We start from the raw sequence: 25,287 nt of genomic DNA on the forward strand, positions 1-25,287 counted from the left end.
TTACGCCATTCTCCTGCCTCAGCCTCCTGAGTAGCTGGGACTACAGGCGCCCGCCACCTCGCCCGGCTATTTTTTTTGTATTTTTTAGTAGAGACGGGGTTTTACCGTGTTAGCCGGGATCGTCTCTCGATCTCCTGACCTCGTGATCCGCCCGTCTCGGCCTCCCAAAGTGCTGGGATTACAGGCTTGAGCCACCGCGCCCGGCTGTTTTTTGTATTTTTTAGTAGAGACGGGGTTTCACCATGTTAGCCAGGATGGTCTCGATCTCCCGACCTCGTGATCCGCCCGTCTCGGCCTCCCAAAGTGCTGGGATTACAGGCTTGAGCCACCGCGCCCGGCCTAGTGATGGATATTTGGGTTGTTTCCAGCATGAGTTTATTAGAAAGAACACTGTAACTGGGCATGGTGGTTCATGCCTGTTAAGTGAGCTGAGGTGGGAGGTCTTGAGCCAAGAGTTCGAGACCAGCCTGATGGTGGCTTGTGACATGGTCCCAGCTACTTGGGAGGCTGAGGCAGGAAGATTGAGTGAGCCTGGAAGGTCGAGGCTGCAGTGAGCTGTGATCGCACCACTGCACTCCAGCCTGGGTGACATGGCAAGACCCTGTCTCAGAAAAAAAAAAAAAAAGGTTGTGCCAATTTACACATCCGCCAGCCACTCCAGCTGCCCCAAATCCTCACCAAGCTTGGTACTGTCATTTGTATTTTAGCCATTCTAGTGCGGGCAGAAGAGTGTCACACCGGGATTATGTTTCTCTAAGACTAATGAAATTAAGCACCTTTTCACATGCTTTTTGTAAAGTGCCCATTTGAACTTTTTGCTTTTTCCCATTGTCTTTTATTTATAGAAATTCTCCCAGCCTGGGCAATATGGCAACACCCCGTCTCTACTAAAAATACAAAACATTGGCCAGGTGTGGTGGCGTGTGCCTATAGTCCCAGCTACTTGGGAGGCTGGGGTGGGAGGATCACCTGAGCCCAGGAGGTAGAGGCTGCAGTGAGCCAAGATAGAAGAAACTGGACAACATGACACCCTGTTTGAAAAAAAAAGTTGGCCGGACGCGGTGGCTCAAGCCTGTAATCCCAGCACTTTGGGAGGCCGAGACGGGCGGATCACAAGGTCAGGAGATCGATACCATCCTGGCTAACACGGTGAAACCCCGTCTCTATTAAAAAATACAAAAAACTAGCCAGGCGCGGTGGCTGGCGCCTGTAGTCCCAGCTACTCGGGAGGCTGAGGCAGGAGAATGGCGTGAACCCGGGAGGCGGAGCTTGCAGTGAGCTGAGATCCAGCCACTGCACTCCAGCCTGGGCGACAGAGCCAGACTCCGTCTCAAAAAAAAAAACCAAAAAAAACCAGTTATCCCCCCCACACCCATTTATATATACAGAGTGAGTTTGGGCAATTATTTTCTCCCTGTCTGTAAGTTGCCTTTGTACTCCTTAATGAATATTTTGATAAACAGAAACCTGTTCTCACTGCTACATCGTTTCCATTGTATGAACATCCCACAATAATGGCAAACATCTTTTCCTTACTCCTAAGGCCTTGAAGATACTCACCTACACTATCTCCTACAAGCTCTTTTTTGAGACAGGGTCTCGTTCTGTCACTCATGCTGGAGTGCAGTGGCACAATCATGGCTTGCTGCAGCCTGGACTTCTTGGGCTCAGGTGATCCTCCCACCTCAGACTCCCAAGTAGCTGAGACTACAGGCGTGCATCACCACACCCGGCTCGTTTTTGTATTTTTAGTAGAGACGGGGTTTTGCCATGTTGGCCAGGCCAGTCTTGAACTCCTGGGCTCAAGTGATCGGCCCGCCTTGTCCTCCCAAAGTGTTGGGATTACAGGCGTGAGCCACCGCGCCCGGGTGAAGCTCTATAATTTTGCTTATTTTTTTTTAATTAACTGAGGTAAAATATATTAATACATAAAATTTATCATTTTAACCATTTTTATGTCTACAATTCAGTGGCATTAAGTACATTCACAATGTTCTGCAACCATTAGCACTCTCCATTTCCAGAACATCTTCATCATCCTAGAGAATGTGTTCTCAGCCTCACTCCCTATCCCACCCTTCCCCTAGCCCTGGCAACCTCTACCTTCTTGTCTCTGAATTTGCTTATTCTAGATGCCTCACCTAAATGCAATCGTATTTGTCCTATTGTGTCTGGCTTATTTCATTTAACGTAATGTTTTCAAAGTTCATCCACGTTGTAACATATATCAAAACTTAACACCAGCCCTGCACCCATCCCCTACCGTATCAACTCACACAGAGGACGGGGGCAGGGCCGCCACTACCCTCCGCCACCTGGTCGCCTACGTGGTCGACTGCCAATAAGAAAATATTACCCCCTAAGAAACCCTCGAGGGACTTCTTTTTTTTTTGAGATGGAGTCTCGCTGTCGCCCAGGCTGGAGTGCAGTGGCGCAATCTCAGCTCACTCTAAGCTCTGCCTCCCGGGTTTACACCATTCTCCTGCCTCAGCCTCCCGAGTAGCTGGAACTATAGGCGCCTGCCACCATGCCCGGCTAATTTTTGTTGTATTTTTTTGTATAGACGGGGTTTCACCATGTTATCCAGGATGGTCTCAATCTCCTGACCTCGTGATCCACCCTCCTCAGCCTCCCAAAGTGCTATGATTACAGGCATGGGCCACCACGCCTGGCCAAGGGACTTCTTCTTGGAGGCCATTTGTGGGGGACATGGGCTCCCCAAGCACACACATGGCATAGGGCAGGAGGTAAGGAAGGTTGGCTGGGCTGCCCTCACATATGTGGCAGTGGAGCAAAGGACCCCAAGGGAGGTGGCTGCCTTAGTGAAGGAGCAACGCAGGAGTCAAGAGAGCTGCAGCCCAAAGGCAGGGTGCTGGGTGAGGTGTGGCCAGGCAGGAAAATGGGTCCTCATTCAGGACTGCCACTGCCCAGGTGGTGGCCTGAGGCCGAGGCCGGGCCCTTCGCAGGGCTGACTGCCCTCACAGACTGCTGTGGCGCCGTGTGCTCTGCCGAGGTGGGACTCCACGTATGATGGCCCCCGAGACTATCCCGCTTTAGGTCAGAGTTTGAGTCTCTGAAGCTGTACACATGACTTTATTTGTGAAGCCCCCGGGCACAGCCCAGACACGCACAGAACACAAAGGGGAAAGCATGGGGCAGTCACGGGCACGCAGGGAGGTTGTACAGCATCTGCCCAGTCCAGACCCCACTGCTCCCCTGCGCCAGGAGGTCTTTCAAGAGCAGCGTCCAGATACGGCTCGGACACTGGGGACCCTGCCCCTCCCTCCACAGACCGGACAACAGCTTTGGGTTGTCAACACACCCCCTCCAGCTTGGCCCCCAGGCCAGTCACAGACAACATCAGCAGCCAGGAGAGGGTCCGCTAGGTCCGGGGCCAGCGCAGTTCCAGCAGCTCCTGCTCCTGGACAATCTGGTGTCTGCCTGGCCACACGGCATGGGGCCCAGGGTTGCCCTCTGCCAGCAGCCCCATGATCCCACCCCCACAGTCCCACCCATGGTATTCTCTGCTCTTCAGGCTGAGCGCTCAGCACAGTGGCATGGATGGTAGGGAGGACAGCTGCTGCAGGACCAGGGCTTGGTGACGAGAAGCAGCCCCAGGCAGGGCAGGAAACAGCCCAGTCACAACACAGAGGGGAAGGACAGCACGCGGGCAACTCCCTGGGCTCTGGCTCCGCCAGGGAGCCGGGCTGGAAGGCAGGTGGGTGGGGACAGCCATCAGGGCCCAGGTGGAGATCAGCAGAGCGCCGTCAGGTGAAGGTGAGTTTAATGGCGGAGCAGCTCACAGTCCTTTCCCCTGGGGGCCAACTCCCCACAACAGAGCAGAGCCAGGCCAGCAGAGAGAGGTTCAAACCCAAATCCCGACAGGAGGCACAGACCTGCACGCGTACCACACCTACACACATATTCAGGGGACTGACAGGACACACGGGACGCAGACCCGCCCTGCCTCTGACCAGAGTCCTGTCCAAGGCAACGGCGTGGGTTGTGCCTCAGTTCCTCCGAGTCCCTCCCCAGCTCACTGGTCCAGGCCAAGGGATGGGAGAGGCTTTGAGTCTAGACCTTGTACAGTGTCTGCAGCAGACTGTGGCGGGCAAAGGAGCAGGATTCCAAGGCGCTGTTGGGCCTGCGGGGAAAGAAGGGTCGGCAGGTGGGATGGATGCCTCTTGGCCCCCGTTTTCCAAGTGTGGGGGCCATTTTGGTACCAGACTCATTTTTGTTAATTTGCACAATGACTCAGCAAGGGAGACATTGCTGATGACTCAGCAAGGAAGACAGCAAGGGAGACTGCACGTTGTGGGTGGGGGTAGGAGGGGTGAGAGGTAGGCACCCAAGGCCACACAGCCCAGAGCTGACCACAACACAGCCCCACCTCAGCCAGGCTCTTCAAGGGCCTTTCCAGCAGACATAGGCCAGGGAATCCTCACTGGCTGCCAGTGGCCTCACATGACTGGCCCACTAGAGTCCAATCTGGGTCATAAGTAAATGGCTAGCCATTGTTTTTTGGTTGTTTTTTTCTTGAGACAGGGTCTCTCTTTGTTGCCCAGGCTGGAGTACAGTCCTGGAATCACGGCTCCCTGCATCCTCGACTTCCCAGGCTCAGGTGGTCCTCCTCCCTCAGCCTCCCAAGTAGCTGGGACCACAGATACACACCACCATACCCAGCTAATTTTGTATTTTTTGTAGAGACGGGGTTTCACCAATGTTGCCGAGGCTGGCCTCGAACTCCTGGGCTCAAGTGATCTTGCCTCAGCCTCCCAAAGTGCTGGGATTACAGATAGGAGCCACTGCGCCTGAGCTCCCCATTGTTGCCCTCAATATCATTAGTTTCACTGCAAAGAAAGAAACTGAGGCAAGACTCTGGGGCACTGGGCAAGTGTGGGACGCAGCCAGGACCAGGCCTGACAACACCTCTGGCCTGTAGCTGATGAACAGGCCAGGATCTGCGCCAGGCCTGGGATCCCAATTTGGCTGGGAGCTGAGGGAAGAGGGGCCGTGCATGTCACTACAGAGTTAATCCGTCACCTCGGACGAGACCTGGGGGGCAGACTGAGGCCTGTGCTGGAGGTTGGGCAACAAGCTGGGAAAAGGCATTCTGCTCTAACAGGGCCGAGGGGCTCATGCCCAGGCTTAGGACAGCACAGGGGCTGCCAGAGATGCAGAGGGAACCACTCTGACCAGGGAGTAGGAAGGACACAAAGGACTCAGGTGCAGGTACAGGGAGGGGCTGGGGCCACTGGCCAAACAAGCTCTGGATAGCATGGACAAAGCTCGGCACCGCAGCAATGGCACTGCTGTGGAAAGGGGTTCAGGGGGCGCACACTGTGCTGGGGTGGGGTGGGGTGAGGGTGAGGCTGTGGCCAGCCACGAGATTCACAGTGAGGCTTGACCTGGCCCCTGGCAGAGGAGGGGGACAGTGAGATCTGCCATTCACCAAGGCCAGTCCAGCTGCAGCCCAAGGAGTGGTCTGGGTGGGGGGCACGCGGCCAGAAGGTAAGGCCTGGCTAAGGAGACAGCGCCGTGCGGACAGACACTCCAGACGCTGGGGTGGACAGGGCTGCTCACACTCCACCAGCCCCGCCTCCCCACATGCACCAAGCATCCTGCCTCGGCCGGTGGGCTCTGGGCTCCCCCAGCAAAGGGACTTTCTTGCTCCTCTACCTGCCCCACTTCCCCGGATGGCGCCGACTGACTGGAAGTGTGGCTGGTCAGGGCGCTTGGAGACAATTTCACCTAACCCTCCGGTTGGGCAAATGGGGAGACTGAGGCCTGATGAAGGCCACAGGTTGGCCAGGGGCCACACAGGGCCCCATGAGGGTGTACGGGGCAAGCCTCCCCACCCCTGGTGGGGCCTTGGCTCTGTTACTTGACTGTGCCCATCACCCCATCAATGCCCCAGGACTCCCCAGGACCCTCCAGAACAAGGCCAAGGTTCCTACATTGCTGGGCATTTTGGCGGCTCCCGGGGCAATGTGTGTCCCCAGGAGAAGGCCTGGGGCTGCAGGGCCTAGTGTGACTGGGCCCCTTCGGCCTGCACTACTGTGAGCATGGACAAAAAGCCCCTCCAGAGATGTCACCACGCATAGCACCTTGCTCACAGACGTGGGTCTGGACACTGGCCCAGCCTCTTCCTAGTGTGTGACCAAGGGAAACTCTTTAACCAACCCGGTGCTCCTTTCCTCATCGGCAAAATGGGGGCGTTACACGTCTCCTCTCTCACTGCCCCTGAGCCCCACTGTCCTCAGCTGGGCAGAGGGGAGCGGGCCTCCCGAGGGTGGTGAGACTCCAACACAGATGCTGAGAGCCCAGGAAGCATGAGGGCCTCTTGTGCACCCGAGCAGGGCCAGCAGGCTGGCTGGGCTGGACCTCCTGGGACTGGAGGCCTTTGGACCTGGCCAGAGAAGCCTGAGAGGACAGGCCGCGGCAGAAGGACAACAGGGCCACACTCACTTGGTTATGAATGCCAGCAGCAGGGGTGCAAGGGCCTTGGGGAAATAGTCCTGCTGCACCATGTGGTTCAGTGCCATCAGGGGGCCGTACAGGTTGGCAATGGCCTTGACCTTATCTTCACTCTGTGAGGGGAACACAGCGAAAGGCGGGGTGAGCGTCAAGTTCACCTGGGCGGCCCCTGGACTCCACCATCCAGACTCTGCGGGCGGTGCTCACAACTGAGTCCAGCCGGAACCTCATCATGAAGACGGAGGCTGCTGGGGCGGACCCAGGCCTCAGGGCCCAGTGGGTGAGACGGCTCAGGACTCGAGGTGAGGGAGGCTGGCAGGCATGGCTGGGGCAGCTTCTGTGCAGACCTCGCCCACCTCCCTCCCGGGCCTGCTGCTCCTTCCGGCCTCACCTTGAGTAGACCCATGTGTGCGAGGAGCCTGGTGAGGAAGGCGCTGGAGTTGAAGGACGAGGAGCTGAAAGCCTTCTTCATCAGTGCATCTGTAGGGCAGAAGTAGCAGAGGCAGGCTGCTGGCTACGACAGAGCGCTGTGCCAAGGCACCCAAGGCTCCCCCCACACCGCGCACACACAGGCTCGACTGCCTCCTTGCCCTGACGAAGAGGCGAACACAAGAGGGATGGCAGAGACACAGGAACCAGAGGGAGGGGCAGTTGGCATCAGGGGATGGGCTCAGTCCATCTACCAGCTGTGACACTCTGGCCCTTCCCCATCCTGGCCTCAGGTGTAACATGGGTGTGGGGATGACAGCCACTGTGGCCACCTCACACCGTGGGAGTGGAGATTTCCTGAGGCAGGCCACCACTGGGGGAGGATTCAGGTTATTTTGGTGGGGTGAGGGGATGTGCGGGGACTGTGCTAGGCTTCCTGGGCAACAGAACTAGGGCAACTTGTTCCCATAAATGCCCCCGGGCAGGCCCTCAGGGAGCAGGCTTGTGTCTGGCCCCACCTCCTTCCAAGCCTCCCTTCCCACTGAGCTGCCCTCCCCACTTTAACGCCACCCACAGTAGAGGCCAGGAAGAGGCACCACATGTCCTTCCACCCCTTTCTATCCTTTTCCAGGAGCCGCGCCCCTTGCCTCAGGGCCCTTCCTCCCCTCTGCCTCAGTCAAGCACAGGGTGGAAGGTGACAGGTGCTGGAATGGAGGAAACAGACAGGGTGGGGACAGGGTTGCCATAGGGCAGGAGGGACGTGGGCTGGTGCTCCGAGAAGGCCCCATAATGTTACAGGGAAAGGTGTCCTCTGTGCAGGGAAGCTCCAGGTAGAATGGACATGAGCACAGAGGCTCTGAGGTACGCACAAGGGCTCAGCTCTCAGCATCCCTCCTCCCGACAGACCTGCGTCCATCGGGCTTGCGGATGTGACTATCTGGCCTTCCTAGAGTGGGCTCTGGGTTCTAACTCTATATGGCTGTGTGGATTTGAGAAAGGCCTCAGTTTCTCAGTGGTGAAAAACAGGGAGACGAGCACCCACCTGGCTCCACGGCAGGACCATGGCAGGACCCTGATGGAGGAGCAGCACAGGGTCTCAAAGAGCAGTTCCCATGACAGCACTGGGGCTGACGAGTGACGGCGACCACAAAGGGCACCGGGGCCTCACGAGCATCAAGGGCCAGCGGGCACCCTGGCCTCACCCAGCCCACATTACCTACTGCATCCTGCACTGCCGTCCTCACAGTAGCTTCATCCTTGAACACAGATGACACCTTTAGGAAGGCAGAGACCACCTTCTCGGGGTCAGACGTGTCAGTCTGAGGACATAAGAGACAATGGTTGGCCTGTGGCACATGGGGGAGATGTCCCTGGGCTCTGCCACTAGCTAGGAGAGGCCCAGGCAGTACACCAGCCCCTGGCAGGCAAGGACAGGTCCTGCCTTACCCCATGCTGTCCCTTCAGAGTCTGGCTTGGACTTGGCCTGCAGCAAGCAAATATGCAGCATAGAGAGGGAATGAATGAGTGAATGAACAAGGATGAAAAATCATCCCAGCCAGGTGCAGTGGCTCATGCCTGTAACCCCAGCACTTTGGGAGGCTGAGGTGGGAGAATGGCTTGAGGCCAAAAGTTTGAGACCAGCCTGGGCAACATAGCAAGACCCCATGTCAACAAAAAGGAAAAAAACTAGCCAAGGGTGGTGGTGTGTGCCTATAGTCTCAGCTACTTGGGAGGCTGAGGCAGGAGGACTGCTTGAGCTCAGGAGGTTGAGGTTGCAATGAGCCACGACTGCACCACTGGACTCCAGCCAGAGTGACAAAGCAAAACAGTGTCTCACACACACAAAAAGATCATTTCAGGGACCCAGTGGTCCCCATCTTGAAGAAATAATCTAGGATGTAGATGATACTCACATGCAGAGAAGTTTACCTCAACCTCACTGACAACAGGGAAAAGTGGGCCAGGGAAAACGTCCAGAAATAGTGCCTGGATTTTAAGTGCTACATCCATGCATTGGAATAAAAATCATGAGAAGAGTTTTACGGGCACAAGAAAGTGATGAATGGTGTTAAACCAAAGTGATAGGCCACAAAAAGGCTTACATCATCTTATTTATCATGTTAAAAGAAACAAAGAACACAGGCAAAACCTAACAAAGCAATTGGCCGAAATGTTAAGCCAACGCTGAGAGTGCGCCCATTTTATTTCTCTATACCTCCGAGCCTCTGTTTTCTTATCTGTAAAATAAGGGCAGCAAAGTCTACATTTCAAGTTGTCAAGAGGGTTAAATAAAATCATGCCCAAATACAGTACCTGACAGAAAATGGATGCCCCAAAGATCACCTCTGAATGAATGAATGAGCCAGCCAACAAGTTAGGCTGGAGTGAGGGCGCCATCCTGCAACAGGCACGCCACTCCCAGAGGGGCCCCGGGCAACAGAGCTATTCTCACCCATCCTGCAATAGGCACGCCACTCCCAGAGGGGCCCCGGGCAACAGAGCTGTTCTCCAAGCAGCTGGGCTGACAGAACATGCAGAGAGAAGCCCAGGAGGGGGTGGGCACATGCAAGAGTCCTGAGGAAATTCCCTAACCCCAGTCAGCATGGGAACTGGCGGGCTGCACTTTCTGTAGGCCGAGTGAGGAGGGAACATTTGCAACCCCTGGAGGCTTATAAATACCCTGGACATTTGTGTGTGTTCTAACAGTGGCAGGCCAAGCCTCCCTGCCCCCAGCTGACAGTGTCGCACCCCCAGGTCCCTGAGCTGTTCGTCCCTTTTCTCTAACAGCTCCAGAAGCCACGGCAAGTACAGGGTGGGGGGCAAGGTGTGGTTATTACCTGCTGGGCTATCAACATGGAGCTCTTGGGCCCCAGGCGCAGCAGCTTCTCTGGAGAGGGAAAAGCCAGGAAGGTGGAGACGTCTGCAGGAGGTGGGGAGGACAGCACGGGAGCTGGCTCCTGCGAAGTGGAGGCACAGAGGCTCTGGAGAATTCCGGACCCCAGACTCCCCACCCAGCTGTGCCCATCCCCACACCCAGCACATCCATCCTTCACTCCAGCCCATCTAGGCTCAAAGTCTAGAATTCCTCCTCCCACTCAGCTGCATTTCCCATCTATCAACATCACCTAGAGATGCTGGCCCTGGATGGCTCTTGCTCCAGGAGCCTTTGGGGTCAGGGGGAAGCCACCTCCCTGAGACTCATAAATACAACCAAGTGGATCCTCATCACGACACGCAGTGCCCCAGCAACGACCACAGAGGCACATGGGGGCCAAAGTGGGTCCCCGGAGAACTACAGTCCAGCCTGGGTAAGCCCTGCTAGCACCAGAGGTGCCCAGAGAAAAACCTGAATTGAGGCGCACCTAGCCATTTGTTTAACTGCTTCCGTAAACCAGAGAAGCAGCCCAATTCAGCGTAAGTGTGGGGAGTCCTTGTCCAAAGCCAAGTTCTCCAGGAGCTTTACTTAGGAACCTGACAAGGAATGCAAATGAATGAACTGGAGGTGTGGCAGCCCTGATGCCACCAGCCCCAGGCCAGACACCAAGTGCCCAAGCCAAGTCACGGCCCAGCCACCATCCCAGGAATGGGGGAGCAGTTCCTAAGGGTCACCAAGACAATCTTCTGGTGGGTGGGAAAAAAAAAATTAGAATTTCCATTCATTCTTATTTGTTTATTCTTTCAGAAATCCTTACGCATATCTTATAATATACGTAATGCAGCAGCACTGCTACTTATAAATAGACATTTATATTGGAATAAATAGAAATATAGGTAATTATGGCCAGGCGCAGTGGCTCAACGCCTGTAATCCCAGCACTTTGGGAGGTTGAGGCGGATGGATCACCTGAGGTCAGGAGTAAAACAAAGACCAGCCTAGCCAACACGGCGAAACCCTGGCTCTACTAAAGATACAAAAATTGGCCAGATGAGGCTGGGCGCAGTGGCTCACACCTGTAATCCCAGCACTTTGGGAGGCCGAGGCAGGCGGATCACGAGGTCAGATCAAGACCATCCTGGCTAACATGGTGAAACCCCATGTCTACTAAAAATATAAAAAATTAGCTGGGCATGGTGGCGGGCACCTGTAGTCCCAGCTACTCAGGAGGCTGAGGCAGGAGAATGGTGTGAACCTGGGAGGCAGAACTTGCAGTGAGCCGAGATCACGCCACTGCACTCCAGCCTGGGCGACAAAGCGAGACGCTGTCTCAAAAAAAACATTGGCCAGGCGGCAAGCACCTGTAATCCCAGCTATTTGGGAGGCTGAGGCATGAGAATCGCTAGAACCCAGGAGGCAGAGGTTGCAGTGAGCTGAGATCACACCACTGCACTCTAGCCTGGGTGACAAGTGAGACTCGGTCTCAAAAAAAAAAAAAGAAAAAAAGAAAGAAATATAGGTAACTATCATTACACTGAACCATTTTCTTTTTTTTACTCAATATCATGCAATTAAAAAAAAAAATGTTTGTGGCTACTGTGCTTAAGGAGACACCCCCTACCCCATTGTGAAAGCACCTCAGGATTTCACGTTCTCAGGACCAGGGCTCTGATTGTGGCAAATGATAGAAACTCACCCCAGTGTTAGGGTCCAGAATCTTCTGTGAGGGTGTGGCTGACTTCTCTCCCTGCCCTCCCTGCTGAGGCTCCTCCTCTTCCTCTTCCTCTTCTTCTTCTTCCTCTTCCTCCTCTTCCTCCTCCTCCTCTTCTTCGGCTTCCTCTTCTTCTTCTCCTTCCTCCTCCTCCTCGTCCTCATCGTCACTGCAGAAAGAGCTGGCTGAAGCAGATCCTCTCTACCCAGCAGCCCAGGTTGGCTGCAAGGCCTGGCTCCATGAGCCCAGAGACCTCAGCTCAGCCAGGCGGGAGAGAGCCTGGTGGGGTGGGAGCACCTGCTCCCAGGGCAGGGGTAGGTAGATCACCAGAGAAATCCACGCTGTGGACACAAAAGAATCACATCTTGTTCCTGTCCTCGAGGAGCCCCAAGTTTCATGGCTCTGTCGAAAACGAAGACAGCTTTGTCACACCCAGAGCCCAGGGCTTGGCAGGAACACTGCCCAGGTTGAGATGCCAGCGCAGGGGGCGCCCATATCCACATGACCTCAGGAAGCTACAGGCGTGGGGGAGGAAGTAGAGTAGGAGTGTCCTTGCCCCACAGGAAGGCTGGTCCATTTCCGAGGGACTGTGGGACCTGTGAGGTTCAGTCCACTTCGGAGTCCCCAGTTCCCAGCCTCAGCTCAGGGCCTAGCACCGAGGAGACACGACTGAGTATCTGACGCATGAATGAGGCTGACTTGGAGATGAAAGGAGTACAGGGAGCCAGGTGCTGATGGCCCAACCGGACTTGGATCCAGAAGATGGCCACTCCCCGGTCACCCACCTTCGCCTCCAGGTAGACTCCCCAGGCCCCACAGTCTCTTCCTTTCTAGAGTCAGCATCTTAAGAACAATACTGAGTGCAGCCCCTCCTGGCTACCCCACCTCCCACCCCCATCACTCCCCAGGCCCCACCACATCAGGATGAGATCTGGCCTCACCCCTTCAGAGGCCTCCCCAACTCCACCACTCTACAGGGTGGCCCCGCTTAGCCCGGACGAGATCCTCTGTTGAATGGACAACTCATTCTGTCTCCTCCGTCATGAGACAGAAACCCTGAGTGTCCCACCCTTATAGCTCTGATGCCTAGTGTATGACCTGGTACATAACAGGAGTGCAACCAACATTTCTGAATAAATACAAGTAGAAACAAATAAAGGGGCCAGGTGTGGTGGTGGGTGCCTGTAATCCCAGCTACTTGGGAGGCCGAGGCAGGAGAATCGCTTGAACCCAGGAGGTGGAAGCTGCAGTGAGCTGAGATCGCACCACTGTACTTTAGCCTGGGCAACAGAGCAAGACTCCGTCTCAAGAAAAAGAAAGAAAGGAATGGCCTGACCCCGACCTCTGGGGCCGCCCACCCTGAGTTCCCTACCTGAGGGACGCCAGCACCTTGGCCATGTTGAAGCCCTCCAGCACCTCCTGAAGCTGTTCACAGCCTTCTTCTCCCAGGGTGTTGCCTGCTCAAGGGGAGGGAAGAGCAGTCAGCCTGGGGTGCCAGGGCCAGCCCAGCAGACCTGTGCAGAGGCCTCCCCCATCTGACTACCGTTCAGGTCCAGCTTCTCCAGCTCAGTTTTGTCTGCCATGGCCTCGGCAACAGCCAGGGCAGCGTCCCTCTTGATTTCACAGAATGACAAGTTCAGCTCCTGAAAATAAGAGGAAGGGTTGGAGGCAGGCAGAAACCCAGGCCAGGACACCAGGTTCTACTCTAAGCCTCAGTTTCCCCAAGTGAGAATATGGCAGGCTCTGTCCTCAGGATTGGGCAAAGTGGGCAGGAAGAATAACACCAACAACAAAAATAATGCCCTGCAACCAACGACGAGTCACGTACTGAGCGTGTTTACTCTACGACAGTGACGCACACCACCCCTGCCTCCCACTTTAGAAATGAAGAAACCACGGCTCAGAGGGGTGTGCAGGCTCACACAGCACCACAGAGCCCGAAGTGGGGGAGCTGGGATATGGATGCAGGCCTGCCTGCCTTCAGACCAGACCCCTGCGCCCCCAGCCACCCCACCACCCACAGACCCCAGAGGGAGGACGTCAGGCGTCCAGGCTGGCACCTTTAGCTTGGGCAGGCCGCCACGGATGGCATCTGCAATGGCAACGGCACCCTTGGAGCGCACCAGGCAGTCCCCAAAATTGATCACCTCCACCTGCCGCAAGGTCTTCAAGGTCTGCAAGGTGGAAGTAAGGGTCCAGAGTGAGGGTGCAGGCCACACCCCAGCCCTCAGCAAGTCCCGGGGGCCCCACACGGTCACATCCCACACCAGCCACCACACACTGTTCTTCTCTGCAAGTCACTAGCTTTGCTGTCTTCTCGTAGGCCTCTGGGTCCCTGGCCAAACCTCCTCCACCCTACTCCCCACGTTATGGCCAGAACTCTTTCTGAGACCAACCGAGCAAGGCTCCTGCCCGAGTCTCTGGGCCTTCCACACATAAGCTGATCCCTCTGCCTGAAACACCCATCCCCCACCCTCTCTCTAGAAAAAGACCACTTGTCCTATGGCCGGGCACGGTGGCTCACGCCTGTAATCCCAGCACTATGGGAGGCTGAGGCGGGTGGATCACGAGGTCAGGAGATCAAGACCATCCTGGCTAACACGGTGAAACCCCGTCTCTACTAAAAATACAAAGAATTAGCCAGGTGTGGTGGCGGGCATCTGTAGTCCCAGCTACTCAGGAGGCTGAGGCAGGAGAATGGCATGAATCCGGGAGGTGGAGCTTGCAGTGAGCCAAGATCACACCACTGCACTCCAGCCTGGGCGACAGAGCGAGACTCCGTCTCAAAAAAACAAAAAACAAAACCACTATCCTATACAATTTAGCCAAAATGTGATCTCTTCCAGGAAGCCTGCCCTAAGTCTGATTTGAACTTCCTTCTGGCGTGTTCCCCAACACCTGCACACATCTCTGCTAACACACAGGCAGCCGGACTAGCCTTCTGTGGGGCCACGGGGCCCTGGCAACCAAGAAGCCACTGCGTTCAAAGCCCGGCACTGTTACCACCGGCAGCTTCCTTCCCTCTAGGGTCTCCCTGAAGGCAGAGTCTTTGGCTCAACCCTGTGTGGCCTGCACTTAGTACAAAGCCAAGCACTATATGGGGGCTCAGAAAAAGCTGCTGGGCCGGGCACAGTGGCATGCACCTGTAATCCCAGCTACTCAGGTTGAGATGGGAGGATCACTTGAGCCCAGAAGTTCAAGACCAGCCTGGGCAACAGTAAGACTCTGTCTCAAAAAGTGGTAATAAATAACAAAACAAACAGCAGCTGCTGAACAAATCAACCAGGAAAACAGATGTGGGGAGCAGCCTGAGAACCAAACCAGCGCCAGCCGCTGGGGGCCACAGAGGCAGCTCAGAAGGTGGCATGAAGGATCGGAGCTGCCCGAGGAGGGCGCGGGCTACCTTGTGACCTGAAACCCTGTTTAGGACGTGTTCAAAGAGCTGGACCCATGGGGCACACACCCAGGGGGCAGGCAGGGGACAGAGCAGTCCCTGCTAAACGGAGCCCCGGCTTCCCTGGAAAGACAGCCGCCAGCCTCTGTCTTGCGTGTCGCAACTGGCTCTGCCACACTCGCCTCACCTCGGCCATGGCCACAGCGCCCTTCTCGGTGAAGGTGTTGTCGTTCAGGTTGATGACCCGCAGCAGGGGGTTGACGGCGAAAGCCTGGGCCAGAGCAGTGACACCAGGGTGGTTGATCCCATTCTGTGGCATGTGGACTTCCTCCAGGGTCCCGATGACCTGTGAGGAGCAGGCAGAGAGTGGAGGGGGCCCTGAGTGCCAGGTGACATCCAGCAGGCGGGAGAGCAATTCCACACAGCAGGCACAGGAATGGGCTGCCGCCAGCACAGGGCAGGAGCTCGTCTGTGGGATTCTGGGGCATGGCTGCATCTGACTCTTTCCACAACCTCATGAGGGAGTCCTACTGCCTGGGATAGGATCTCCACCAGAGAAAAGACTAGGGATCAAAGAGGCAAAGTGACTTGCCCCGGGTCACAGAGCTCTAGATCCAGTAGGTCGATTTCTTGTTCTCAGTCTGGTATCCTCTGCACAGAGGGGACCCTGGCTGTGGTGGGCAGTCACTCACGGCCCTTCTCTGGATGACACAGCTCCATGTGACCTTTCTTTCTTGGGGCCCTCCTACCCCACCCACCTACACAACATAACCCCTTCGACATAGCGTGTCCTTCTCTGGGGATGAGGAGGGTCTTCCCTGGGCCACGCAGCCCTATCGCAGCCTGGCATTTTGATACCCATTCTCTCTGCCTGGAACACTCTGTCTCCTTCTTTTAATTTTTTTTCTTTTTTTGAGATGGAGTCTCATTCTGTCGCCCAGGCTGGAGTGCAGTGGCATGATCTTGGCTCACTGCAACCTCCACCTCCTGAGTTCAAGTGGTTCTCCTGCCTCAGCCTCCTGAGTAGCTGGGATTACAGGCACGCACCACCACACCTAATTTTGTATGTTTAGTAGAGATGGGGTTTCACCATGTTGGCCAGGCTGGTCTTGAACTCCTGACCTCAGGTGATCCAGCGTCCTTGGCCTCTCAAAGTGCTGGGATTACGGGCGTGGGCCACCACACCCGGCCAGTCAGCACTTTCTTGACAGGCTAACTCAGATGAGTTCTAGGGCTCTTGTTTTGGTCACCTCCTCTCCCAGGAAGGCTTCCTGATTCCCCCAGGCAGGGTCCAGTGCTCTTCCTCTGTGCTCCCAGAGCACCTGGTCCCTCCTCTATCACGGTGGTCCTCACCCTGTCTACATTCAAAGCCTATATTCCATCTGCACCCCATCAGCCCCTGAGCTTTGGAGGAGAGGGCCATGTCCCAGTCTCCACTGTGACCCAGGACTGAGGGTAGGCCTGGCATAACTGTGCCAAGGAGCCTTCCGCTGTCCCTGGGTGCTCAGTGAAGCATGGGGCGATGGGGGTAGCGGGTGGTCCACAAATAAACACAGGAAGGCAACTGAGGCACACTCCAGGTCAGGCCTCCTTAATATTTTCTGTGCCATGAACCCTTCAGGCTGTCTGGTGAAGCCCCTGGGTCCCCTCTGCGAAAAATGTTTTTTAAAATTTTAAGATAAATTATACAGAATTACAAAGGAAATCAACTCAGAACAGTTATCAAAACATTTAGGAAAAAACTCCAAACACGTGCTGTAGTGATATACAAACTTCTTCTTTTTTGAGATGGAGTCTCGCTCTGTCGCCCAGGCTGGAATGCAGTGGTGCGATCTCGGCTCACTGAAAGCTCCACCTCCCAGGTTCATGCCATTCTCTAGCCTCAGCCTCCCAAGTAGCTCGGACTACAGGTGTCCGCCACCACGCCCGGCTAATTTTTTGCTTTTTTATTTTTAGTAGAGATGGGGTTTCACAGTGTTAACCAGGATGGTCTTGATCTCCTGACCTCGTGATCCACCTGCCTCGGCCTCCCAAAGTGGTGGGATTACAGGAGTGAGCCACCGCATCCAGCCACAAACTTCTTGTTAATGCACTAAATAAGATCTAGGGGTGGGTTCGCTATTACTGTAATTTTGATGTAGTGAGAAATATTTCTATATAGCAGCAATAATTATAACTTCACATGAAATATCTGTGATTTCCACTGGGGATAAAGTCACAAGATTTTCTTTTTATTTATTTATTTATTTATGAGAGTGTCTCGCTCAGTCGCCCAGGCTGGAGTGCAATGGTGTGATCTTGGCTCACTGCAAGCTCTGCCTCCCAGGTTCACACCATTCTCCTGCCTCAGCCTCCCAACTAGCTGGGACTACAGGTGTCCATCACCATGCCCAGCTAATTTGTTTGTATTTTTAGTAGAGACAAGGTTTCACCGTGTTAGCCAGAATGGTGTCAATCTCCTGACCTCATGATCCGCCCGTCTCAGCCTCCCACAGTGCTGGGATTACAGGCATGAGCCAACTGCACCTGTCATTTATTTTTTAAAAAATTTTAGGCTGGGCACAGTGGCTTATGCCTATAATCCCAGCACTTTAGGAGGCCAAGGCGGGTGGATCACCTGAGGTCAGGAGTTTGAGACCAGTCTGGTTAACATGGTGAAACCCCATCTCTACTAAAATACAAAAATTAACATGGTGGTGTGCACCTGTAGTCCCAGCTAATCAGAAGACTGAGGTGGGAGGATCACTTGAGCCTGGGAAGCTGAAACTGCAGTGGGCCGAGATTGCTACTGGTGCACTCCAGCCTGGCCACAGAGTGAGACCCTGTCTCAATAAATTTTTTGTTTGGTTCAGGGGCTACACGTGCTTGTTTGTTATGTGGGTTATTCACAGGCCTTTCTAATGCTGTGAGGTTTATTGTCTACCTTCATGATCAAAAGTCACACTACATACTTTAGCTATGTTAGGGATAAATAATGATGTTATTTTTTCCTCATCCATGTTCACAGACCCCTGAATTCTATCCACAGACTGGAGGGGATTAAGAACTCCCATTCGAAGCCCACCAGAGGACACCTATGAAGGCTCAACACAACCACAGCACACCACCTACTCCTAGTGCACTGAGGACAGCAGGCTGAGGGCAGGGAGGGGTCCAAGGATGGCAGCGAGGCCCCCTCCAGCTCGAGGAGGGAGCGGGGGCTCCCCTGCAGCCAGGGGTGCGGGAGACACAAGGCAGATCTCTATGGTGTTCACTTGGCACTGAAGCAGGCAAGGGGTGTCTATAGGCAGGCTCTGTGGGCAGGCAGGACAGTGGGTGCCATTCCGGCCCGTACGAGCAATGCTCCTAGGATACTGTTTGCTGAAGAAAACACTTAAATGAAGAGAAGAGGGGCTGGGCGTGGTGGCTCATGCCTGTAATCCCAGCACTTTGGGAGACCCAGGTGGGCAGATCACTTGAGGTCAGGAGTTCGAGACCACCTGGCCAACATGGCAAAACCCTGTCTCTAAAAATACAAAAATTAGCCGGGTGTGGTGGTGAGTGCCTGTAATTCCAGCTACTCGGGAGGCTAAGGCAGAACTGCTTGAACCTGGGAGGCGGAGACTGCAGTGAGCCAAGATCGTGCCACTGCACTCCAGCATAGGTGACAGAATGAGACTGCCTCAAAAAAAAAAAAAAAAAAGAGAAGAGGGAGACAGACCCCAAAGTTTTCAGTCCTGTTAGGGGCAAATGTGGCCTTCTGCTGGCACTCGCAGTCGGGGACTCAGCAATGTCCTGGGGGGATGGGGAGAGGAGAGTGGAAGAAGAACGGGGACAAGGTCACCTGAGAGCACCTCATCATCTGGCCCCTGAGCCCTGCGGATGCCCCTGCCTGTCTCCCTGTCTTGGGAAGTCTGGTATGTTCCTTCTCTGTGCCCCACACCAGGGGCTGGGCCAGGCTACTGTCAGTACTCCCGCCATCTCATTTCACCACTTCTGAGCCTGGCAGATGACACTCTTTGGTCAGAGCGGCCTGCCTGGCCTGAAGCCCCGCAGGGGGCTGCTGCTGGCTTACCTGAGGGAGCAGTCACACACCTTTCCAGAAATGCATGACAAGAATCCTGGCCCATTTTCAGATGGACTAACAGGCTTGGAGGGGGCACGTGACGCCCCAGGTCTCTCGGCTGAGTGCCAGCCAGGGATTCGCATCCAGGACTGTCAGCCTACTACACCAAGTGCACCTCAGGGTCACGGGGGCAGGATGGACAGAAACCACTCACCCTAAAAGCTTCTGCCAAGGCAGTGGCGCCATCGTTCTCCAGACGGTTTCTGCCAGCCACGAAGACCTTCAGGGCCAGAGGCTTGCCTTGGGCACTGGATTTCCGGTGACACTCGGTCAGAGCTGCAGCCAGGATCTGTGGGGAAAGGTAAGGGGCCCAGGCCATGGGCAGGAGCCCCTTCTCCCAGTGGGGCGGCCACTGCCACTGAACTGCTCTTCAACATCCCACGCCACCCACTGGTGCAGGTCAGGAGACACAGGACTGCTAACAGCACAACAGTCACACCTTCCATGTGCCCAGCACTTCAGTTTACAAAAGGTTTTTACATCTAATGCTGTGTCACACCAGCCTGAGAGGTCTAGCTTCACTTCGGAGGAAGTGAGGAAAGGGAGAGACCACATGGAGTGGATGAACTTTCGGCCAGGTCCAGGGGAGGGACTTCCTAGTCAGCTTACTTCATGACTCCTGTTTTCCAGCTGAAGAAACTCAGGGTAAGGGGAACGGAGACTTTCTTATGGTCAATAAACAAGTGGTGGACGCTGGACCAGAGCCCAAATCTTCCAGCTTCTCTTCCACGCACCACCATGTCCAAGGGAGCCAGCTGCCAAGTCCACGGTCCAGAAGGACCTGTCTGATACATGCCTGTATCTAAGCTGGCCAGGCACAGCAGGGGCTTGCCTGTTGGCAGTAAAAACCTAACACCCAGCTTGTCCTGTCCCTGGTGTGGTGCCAGGAAGTAGCTTCTACCCTGGTTACACCAATAGGCAAAGCACTGAAAAACGGAGACTGACAGATGGGAATCACAGCCCATGGTAAATGCGACACAAAAGAATCATGAGCGAGTGCATCAAGAGAGAAGTGAGATTTACGGAACACCTGACGTTTGCAGAGCACCTGCTAGGGTCTGGGCACCCTCGGCATATTTTCTCGTTTCAACCTCAACACTAGCCTGCGAGGAGGCAGGCGGGATTGGCTGTACTTTACAGATGAGGAAGCTGAGGCTCTGAGAGGTGAGTGAATCGGCCAAGGTCACCCAGCAAATATTTAGCAAAGCCACACATGGCGGGTAGGTTGGCCTAACTCCTGGCATGAGACTGCACATAGCCGTCCTTGAGGAACAGAAGAGCCAGCACCTGCCTGACTCCACGGTGGTGATGGATCAGGTACACACTCAAGGTAGAGGCATCAAACTTCTGCCAAAGACCAGCCTCTGAGGAAGCTCCTCAGCAGCAGCAGCTGACTGCTAGGTCACCCCCATTCTCCCCGATTCCTTGGAGGCCACGTGGTGAGGGCCTTAGCTCCTGAAGGAGTCCAACTTGGGTATGGAGAGTCCCCCAGCACAGGGCCACACCTCTTGCCCCGTCGACTCCTCTGGGCCCTCTTATTCTCATGGTGCATGGCACAGAAACCACACTAAACACACTGTCCAGAAGAAAAAGATGCCAAAGGACCTGCAGGCTTTGGTTAGACACCCAGACTACGGCGTCTGAGCTCCCAAGAGGCACAGGTTGGCAAGGCCAAGACCCAGAGATCTAATCGAATTAGTGGTCCGAGGCGCAGAGAACCATTAATCAAACTCCACGGTGGGCCTGTCTGCCCAGGAGGCCCTCTGGTCCTGGGGTTCAAAACTCATTCCCCAACTCATCCCACTGCAAGTACAGGACAGGACAGACAAGCCCTGGCTAGTAGGAAAGCTCCCTTAGCCTCAGTTTCCAGACACTGCTGGACGGGAGAAGGGAAGTAATGGAAGGAAAACTGAAGCATTTTGCTAGAATAGAGTCTCTGGCTCTCTCAGCATATCCCACTCATTCTAGGTTGGGCAGCACCTGCTACATTTTTATATCATTTTTTTTTTGAGACGGAATTTCGCTCTTGTTGCCTATGCTGGAGTGCAGTGGTACCATCTCAGCTCACTGCAACCTCTGTCTCCCGGGTCAAGCAATTCTCCTGCCTCAGCCTCCTGAGTAGCTGGGACTACAGGTGCCTGCCACCACGCCCAGCTAATTTTTGTATTTTTAGTAGAGTTTCACCATGTTGGCCAGGCTGGTCTCGAACTCCTGACCTCAGGTGATCCACCTGCCTCGGCCTCCCAAAGTGTTGGAATTACAGGCATGAGCCACTGCGCCACCGTGCTCGGCGCATTTTTATATCTTAACACAGGGACAGCTTATTGCCCAAGTGGACTTGGGGGAGGGCTGTCTAAGACAGGTACAGAGTCTGCCCCTGCTCACCCTCACATCAGGCCGAGGGCCACAGGCACCCTTGGCAGGATAGGCCACTCCAGCTCCTCAGCCTGGGGCGCCATGGGCCTCACTGCACTAGCTATGTGATCCACTCCACCCACCTAAGCTTATGCTGCGTCATGTGGAAAAATGGGGATGGCACCACCCACCTTTCAGTGTGGGTGGGAAAAGTTAAAGTATTGCATATTCAAATAAGATGTCCCCAACTGCTGTTAGTTCCCAGTGCCCTTTTCTCCCTTTGGTTAGAAAGTGTGTGCGGGGGCCGGGCGCGGTGGCTCAAGCCTGTAATCCCAGCACTTTGGGAGGCCGAGATGGGAGGATCACGAGGTCAGGAGATCGAGATCATCCTGGCTAACACAGTGAAACCCCGTCTCTACTAAAAAATACAAAAAACTAGCTGGGCGAGGTGGCGGGCGCCTGTAGTCCCAGCTACTCGGGAGGCTGAGGCAGGAGAATGGCGTAAACCTGGGAGGCGGAGCTTGCAGTGAGCTGAAATCCGGCCACTGCACTCCAGCCTGGGTGAGAGAGCGAGACTCCGTCTCAAAAAAAAAAAAAAAAAAAAAAGAAAGTGTGTGCAGGGGTTGCGGTCTGGCACTCAGCGTTCTCCAACCCTGGGTCTAAAGGCACTGGGATGGAGTTGGAAGAGAGTAACACGCAGGCTGCCCTTGATGCAGGTTCTGGGAAGCAAAGCAGCTCCGCTCTACACTGACCAGCCCAACGTGAAGCTCTACACTGACCTTGCCTGGGGGATGCCCCCCGCACCCCGGGGGCAAGGCCCTGTCCAGGAATAAAGGTGAGCTGTGACAGTGCCTCCCTGAGCGGACGCTCCTCTTTTCAGGCGCCCTCCTCCGCCTGTGTGCCAGGCTCTACCAGCTGCTCTGTGGGTACAGTGAGTGTAGGGATGCCCCAAGCCCTGAGTTTTGCAGAGCTAGCAGGCTGGAGCAGGTATGCAGCGGCACTCCCTCTGCGTTGCCAAGCCAACCCAAGAACTTGGGATGGTTGCTTGGCAACCCCACCCTCATGGATGCCTCTACCCTCCGGCCACAGGCTGCTGCCTTTGAGGCCTTTCTCTTTTGAAAACAACGGCTGACCATCCCAGATGGTGGTTGCCAAGGGCCAGGGCACATATATCAGACGGATGTGGATGGACCAGGGGACTCTGCGGGGAGAGGGCTGCCACACCCACCTTGCCGCCACCGATGCCCATGCCACAGTTGTTGAGCTTGAGTTCGTGCAGGGTGAAGCAGGCTGAGCTCTTGAGCAGGGCCTCGAAGCCTTGCACACCGTCGGGCCCAAACGCGTTGTCACTTAAGTCCAGCTCCACCAGCTGGGCCCCAGCTGTGATGAGTCCTTCCCCTAGTGAGATCTGGGCACAGAGGAAGCTCGTGTCAGTTTCACAGACACCCAGCAGGTGCTGCTTCTGTGCCAGGCCCAGCTCTGCCTTCCAAGGACACCCCGGCTGGTGCAGAACTAGCACAGACACAAACCATTTTGGTATTCTTAAGACTGGAAACTCTGCAAAGGGTTCCTAACAGCTGGAGAGTGGGGTGTGTGTATGCATGGGGTGGCCTGGGAAGGCTCCTTGTAAGAGGTGGCATTTGGGCTTAGTCTGAATGAGAATCAGCTAGCCAATGTGAAAAGACTCCAGGCAGCTGAAAAACAGGAGCAGAGAGACATAAGCATGAAGCAGCAGGCTGTGAGCCTGGGGGCAAGCTGTGGGGAGACTCCAGAAGACAACATGGCATGGGCTTTGGGTGGAAGGGAAGTGAGGGCTCAGATCAGGCAAGAGCCTTGAATGCCAGGCCAAGAACTGTGAGCCTCAGCCCGAGAACACTAGGCTTTGAGGTGGCTGAGGGATACGGAAGTAACATCCCCGGACCCGAAGAGAGCAGATGCATAGGAAGATGGGCTGGAGTGCCCTCCCGGGAGTGTGAGGCAGCAACACTGGCAACAGAGAGGGGACCGGCCGGCCAGTGTGACAAGTGCAGGAGAGGAGCTGCCTGTTCACGGAGCAAGGGACATGCCGAAGCTGGTGGTTCCCTGGACATGCAGGAGGAGGGAGGGAGGAACCACAAATGCCTCCAGGGTTTCTGGTGGTGACTGGCAGATGGAGGTGGCCATCCCCAAGCCACGGCCAGGATCAGCTTTGGCAGGAGGATCTGGAGCTCTCCTGGAAACCTCCTGGGCTGGAGAGAGCTACACTCCCTCATCCCACCAGGAGAAATGGTCAGAGAGGAGGCTCTGCCAGAGACTGGGGCAGAAAGAGAGTTTTCTTCACCATCTTTTCTAACTTGAAATTCTTTTTTTTTTTTTGAGATGGACTCTTGCTCTCTCTCGCCCAGGCTGTAATGTAATGGCACGATCTCAGCTCACTGCAACCTTCACCTCCCAGGTTCAAGTGATTCTTCTGCCTCAGCATCCTGAGTAGCTGGGATTACACACACCTGCCATCATGCCCCGCTAATTTTTGTACTTTTGTAGACACAGGGTTTCAGCATGTTGGCCAGGCTGGTCTTTAACTCCTGACCTCAGGTGATCTGCCTCCACTCAGCCTCCCAAAGTGCTGGGATTACAGTTGTGAGCCACTGCACCTGGCCTGACTTGAAATTCTTTTATATACAATCACTGAAATGAATTTCCTTTTTTTTTTTTTTTTTTGAGACGTAGTCTTGCTCTGTCACCCAGGTTGGAGTACAGTGGCATGATTTTGGCTCACTGCAACCTCCACCTTCTGGGTTCAAGCAATTCTCCCGCCTGAGCCTCCCAAGTAGCTGGGAACACAGGCAGGTGCCATCATGCCCAGCTAATTTTTGTATTTTTAGTAAAGACAGGGTTTTGCCATGTTGGCCAGGCTGGTATCAAACTCCTGACCTCAAGTGATCTGCCCACCTCGGCCTCCCAAAGTGCTGGGATTATAGGTAGGAGCCACCACACCCAGCCAGAAATGAATTTTCTTTTTTTTTTTTTTTTTTGAGATGGAGTCTCGCTCTGTAGCCCGGGCTGGAGTGCAGTGGCCGGATCTCAGCTCACTGCAAGCTCCGCCTCCCAGGTTTACGCCATTCTCCTGCCTCAGCCTCCGGAGTAGCTGGGACTACAGGTGCCCGCCACCTCGCCCGGCTAGTTTTTTGTATTTTTTAGTAGAGACGGGGTTTCACGGTGTTCGCCAGGATGGTCTCGATCTCCTGACCTCGTGATCCGCCCGTCTCGGCCTCCCAAAGTGCTGGGATTACAGGCTTGAGCCACCACGCCCGGCCCAGAAATGAATTTTCTTAACCTACATTCCAAATCCTAGCCTCACAAGCCAGGTGCAGTGGCACGCACCTGTAATCCCAGCTACTTGGGAGGCTGACGTGGGAGGAATGTTTGAGCCCAGGAGTTCAAGACCAGCCTGGGTGACATAGCAAGACCCTGTCTTTAAAAAAAAATAAAGGCCGGGCGCAGTGGCTCACGCCTGTAATCCCAGCGCTTTGGGAGGCCAAGGCAGGTGGATCACGAGGTCAGGAGATCAAGACCATCCTGGCGAACACGGTGAAACCCTGTCTCTACTAAAAATACAAAAACTTAGCTGGGCGTGGTGGCCGGCGCCTGTAGTCCCAGCTACTCGGGAGGCTGAGGCAGGAGAATTGTGTGAACCTGGGAGGCGGAGCTTGCAGTGAGCTGAGATCGCACCACTGCACTCCAGCCTGGGTGACAGAGCGAGACTCCGTCTCAAAAATAAAATAAAACAAAATTTTAAAAATAAAACATAAAAAGAGGCTGGGCACAACCAGGGTGAGGGGCTCAGTAACGTTGGTGTGCGCACTCATCACTGACCAGAAATCTGCACCCTCAAGGCCTGCCGTGTGCAGCCCCGTGCCAGGAAGACACACCGAGAGGCTGCCGACCTGAAGAGACAGCCA

General features: G+C 55.0%; 1 protein-coding gene across 4 annotated transcripts in view; it reads right to left on the minus strand.

Annotated features, from left to right (window-relative positions):
- Positions 1 to 3,074: 3,074 nt before the first annotated feature.
- LOC105464382 (Ran GTPase activating protein 1) overlaps positions 3,075 to 25,287 on the minus strand; it is a 40,446-nt gene continuing 18,233 nt past the window's right edge. For all 4 annotated transcript variants that reach the window (XM_011712220.3, XM_011712218.3, XM_024787530.2 and 1 more), the window contains exons 5-16: positions 22,575 to 22,754; positions 19,146 to 19,280; positions 15,074 to 15,232; positions 13,553 to 13,666; positions 13,036 to 13,135; positions 12,865 to 12,949; positions 11,478 to 11,661; positions 9,744 to 9,863; positions 8,123 to 8,225; positions 6,869 to 6,957; positions 6,469 to 6,590; positions 3,075 to 4,144 (exon numbers count right to left, since the gene is read on the minus strand). In XM_011712220.3, the coding sequence (XP_011710522.1) occupies positions 4,075 to 4,144; positions 6,469 to 6,590; positions 6,869 to 6,957; positions 8,123 to 8,225; positions 9,744 to 9,863; positions 11,478 to 11,661; positions 12,865 to 12,949; positions 13,036 to 13,135; positions 13,553 to 13,666; positions 15,074 to 15,232; positions 19,146 to 19,280; positions 22,575 to 22,754 (1,461 nt within the window). In that variant the 3' untranslated portion in view covers positions 3,075 to 4,074. The remainder of the gene's footprint in view (positions 4,145 to 6,468; positions 6,591 to 6,868; positions 6,958 to 8,122; positions 8,226 to 9,743; positions 9,864 to 11,477; positions 11,662 to 12,864; positions 12,950 to 13,035; positions 13,136 to 13,552; positions 13,667 to 15,073; positions 15,233 to 19,145; positions 19,281 to 22,574; positions 22,755 to 25,287) is intronic.

This window comes from Macaca nemestrina, chromosome 15 (assembly GCF_043159975.1).
Source record: "Macaca nemestrina isolate mMacNem1 chromosome 15, mMacNem.hap1, whole genome shotgun sequence".
In the NCBI taxonomy this organism is placed as follows: Eukaryota; Metazoa; Chordata; class Mammalia; order Primates; family Cercopithecidae; genus Macaca; species Macaca nemestrina.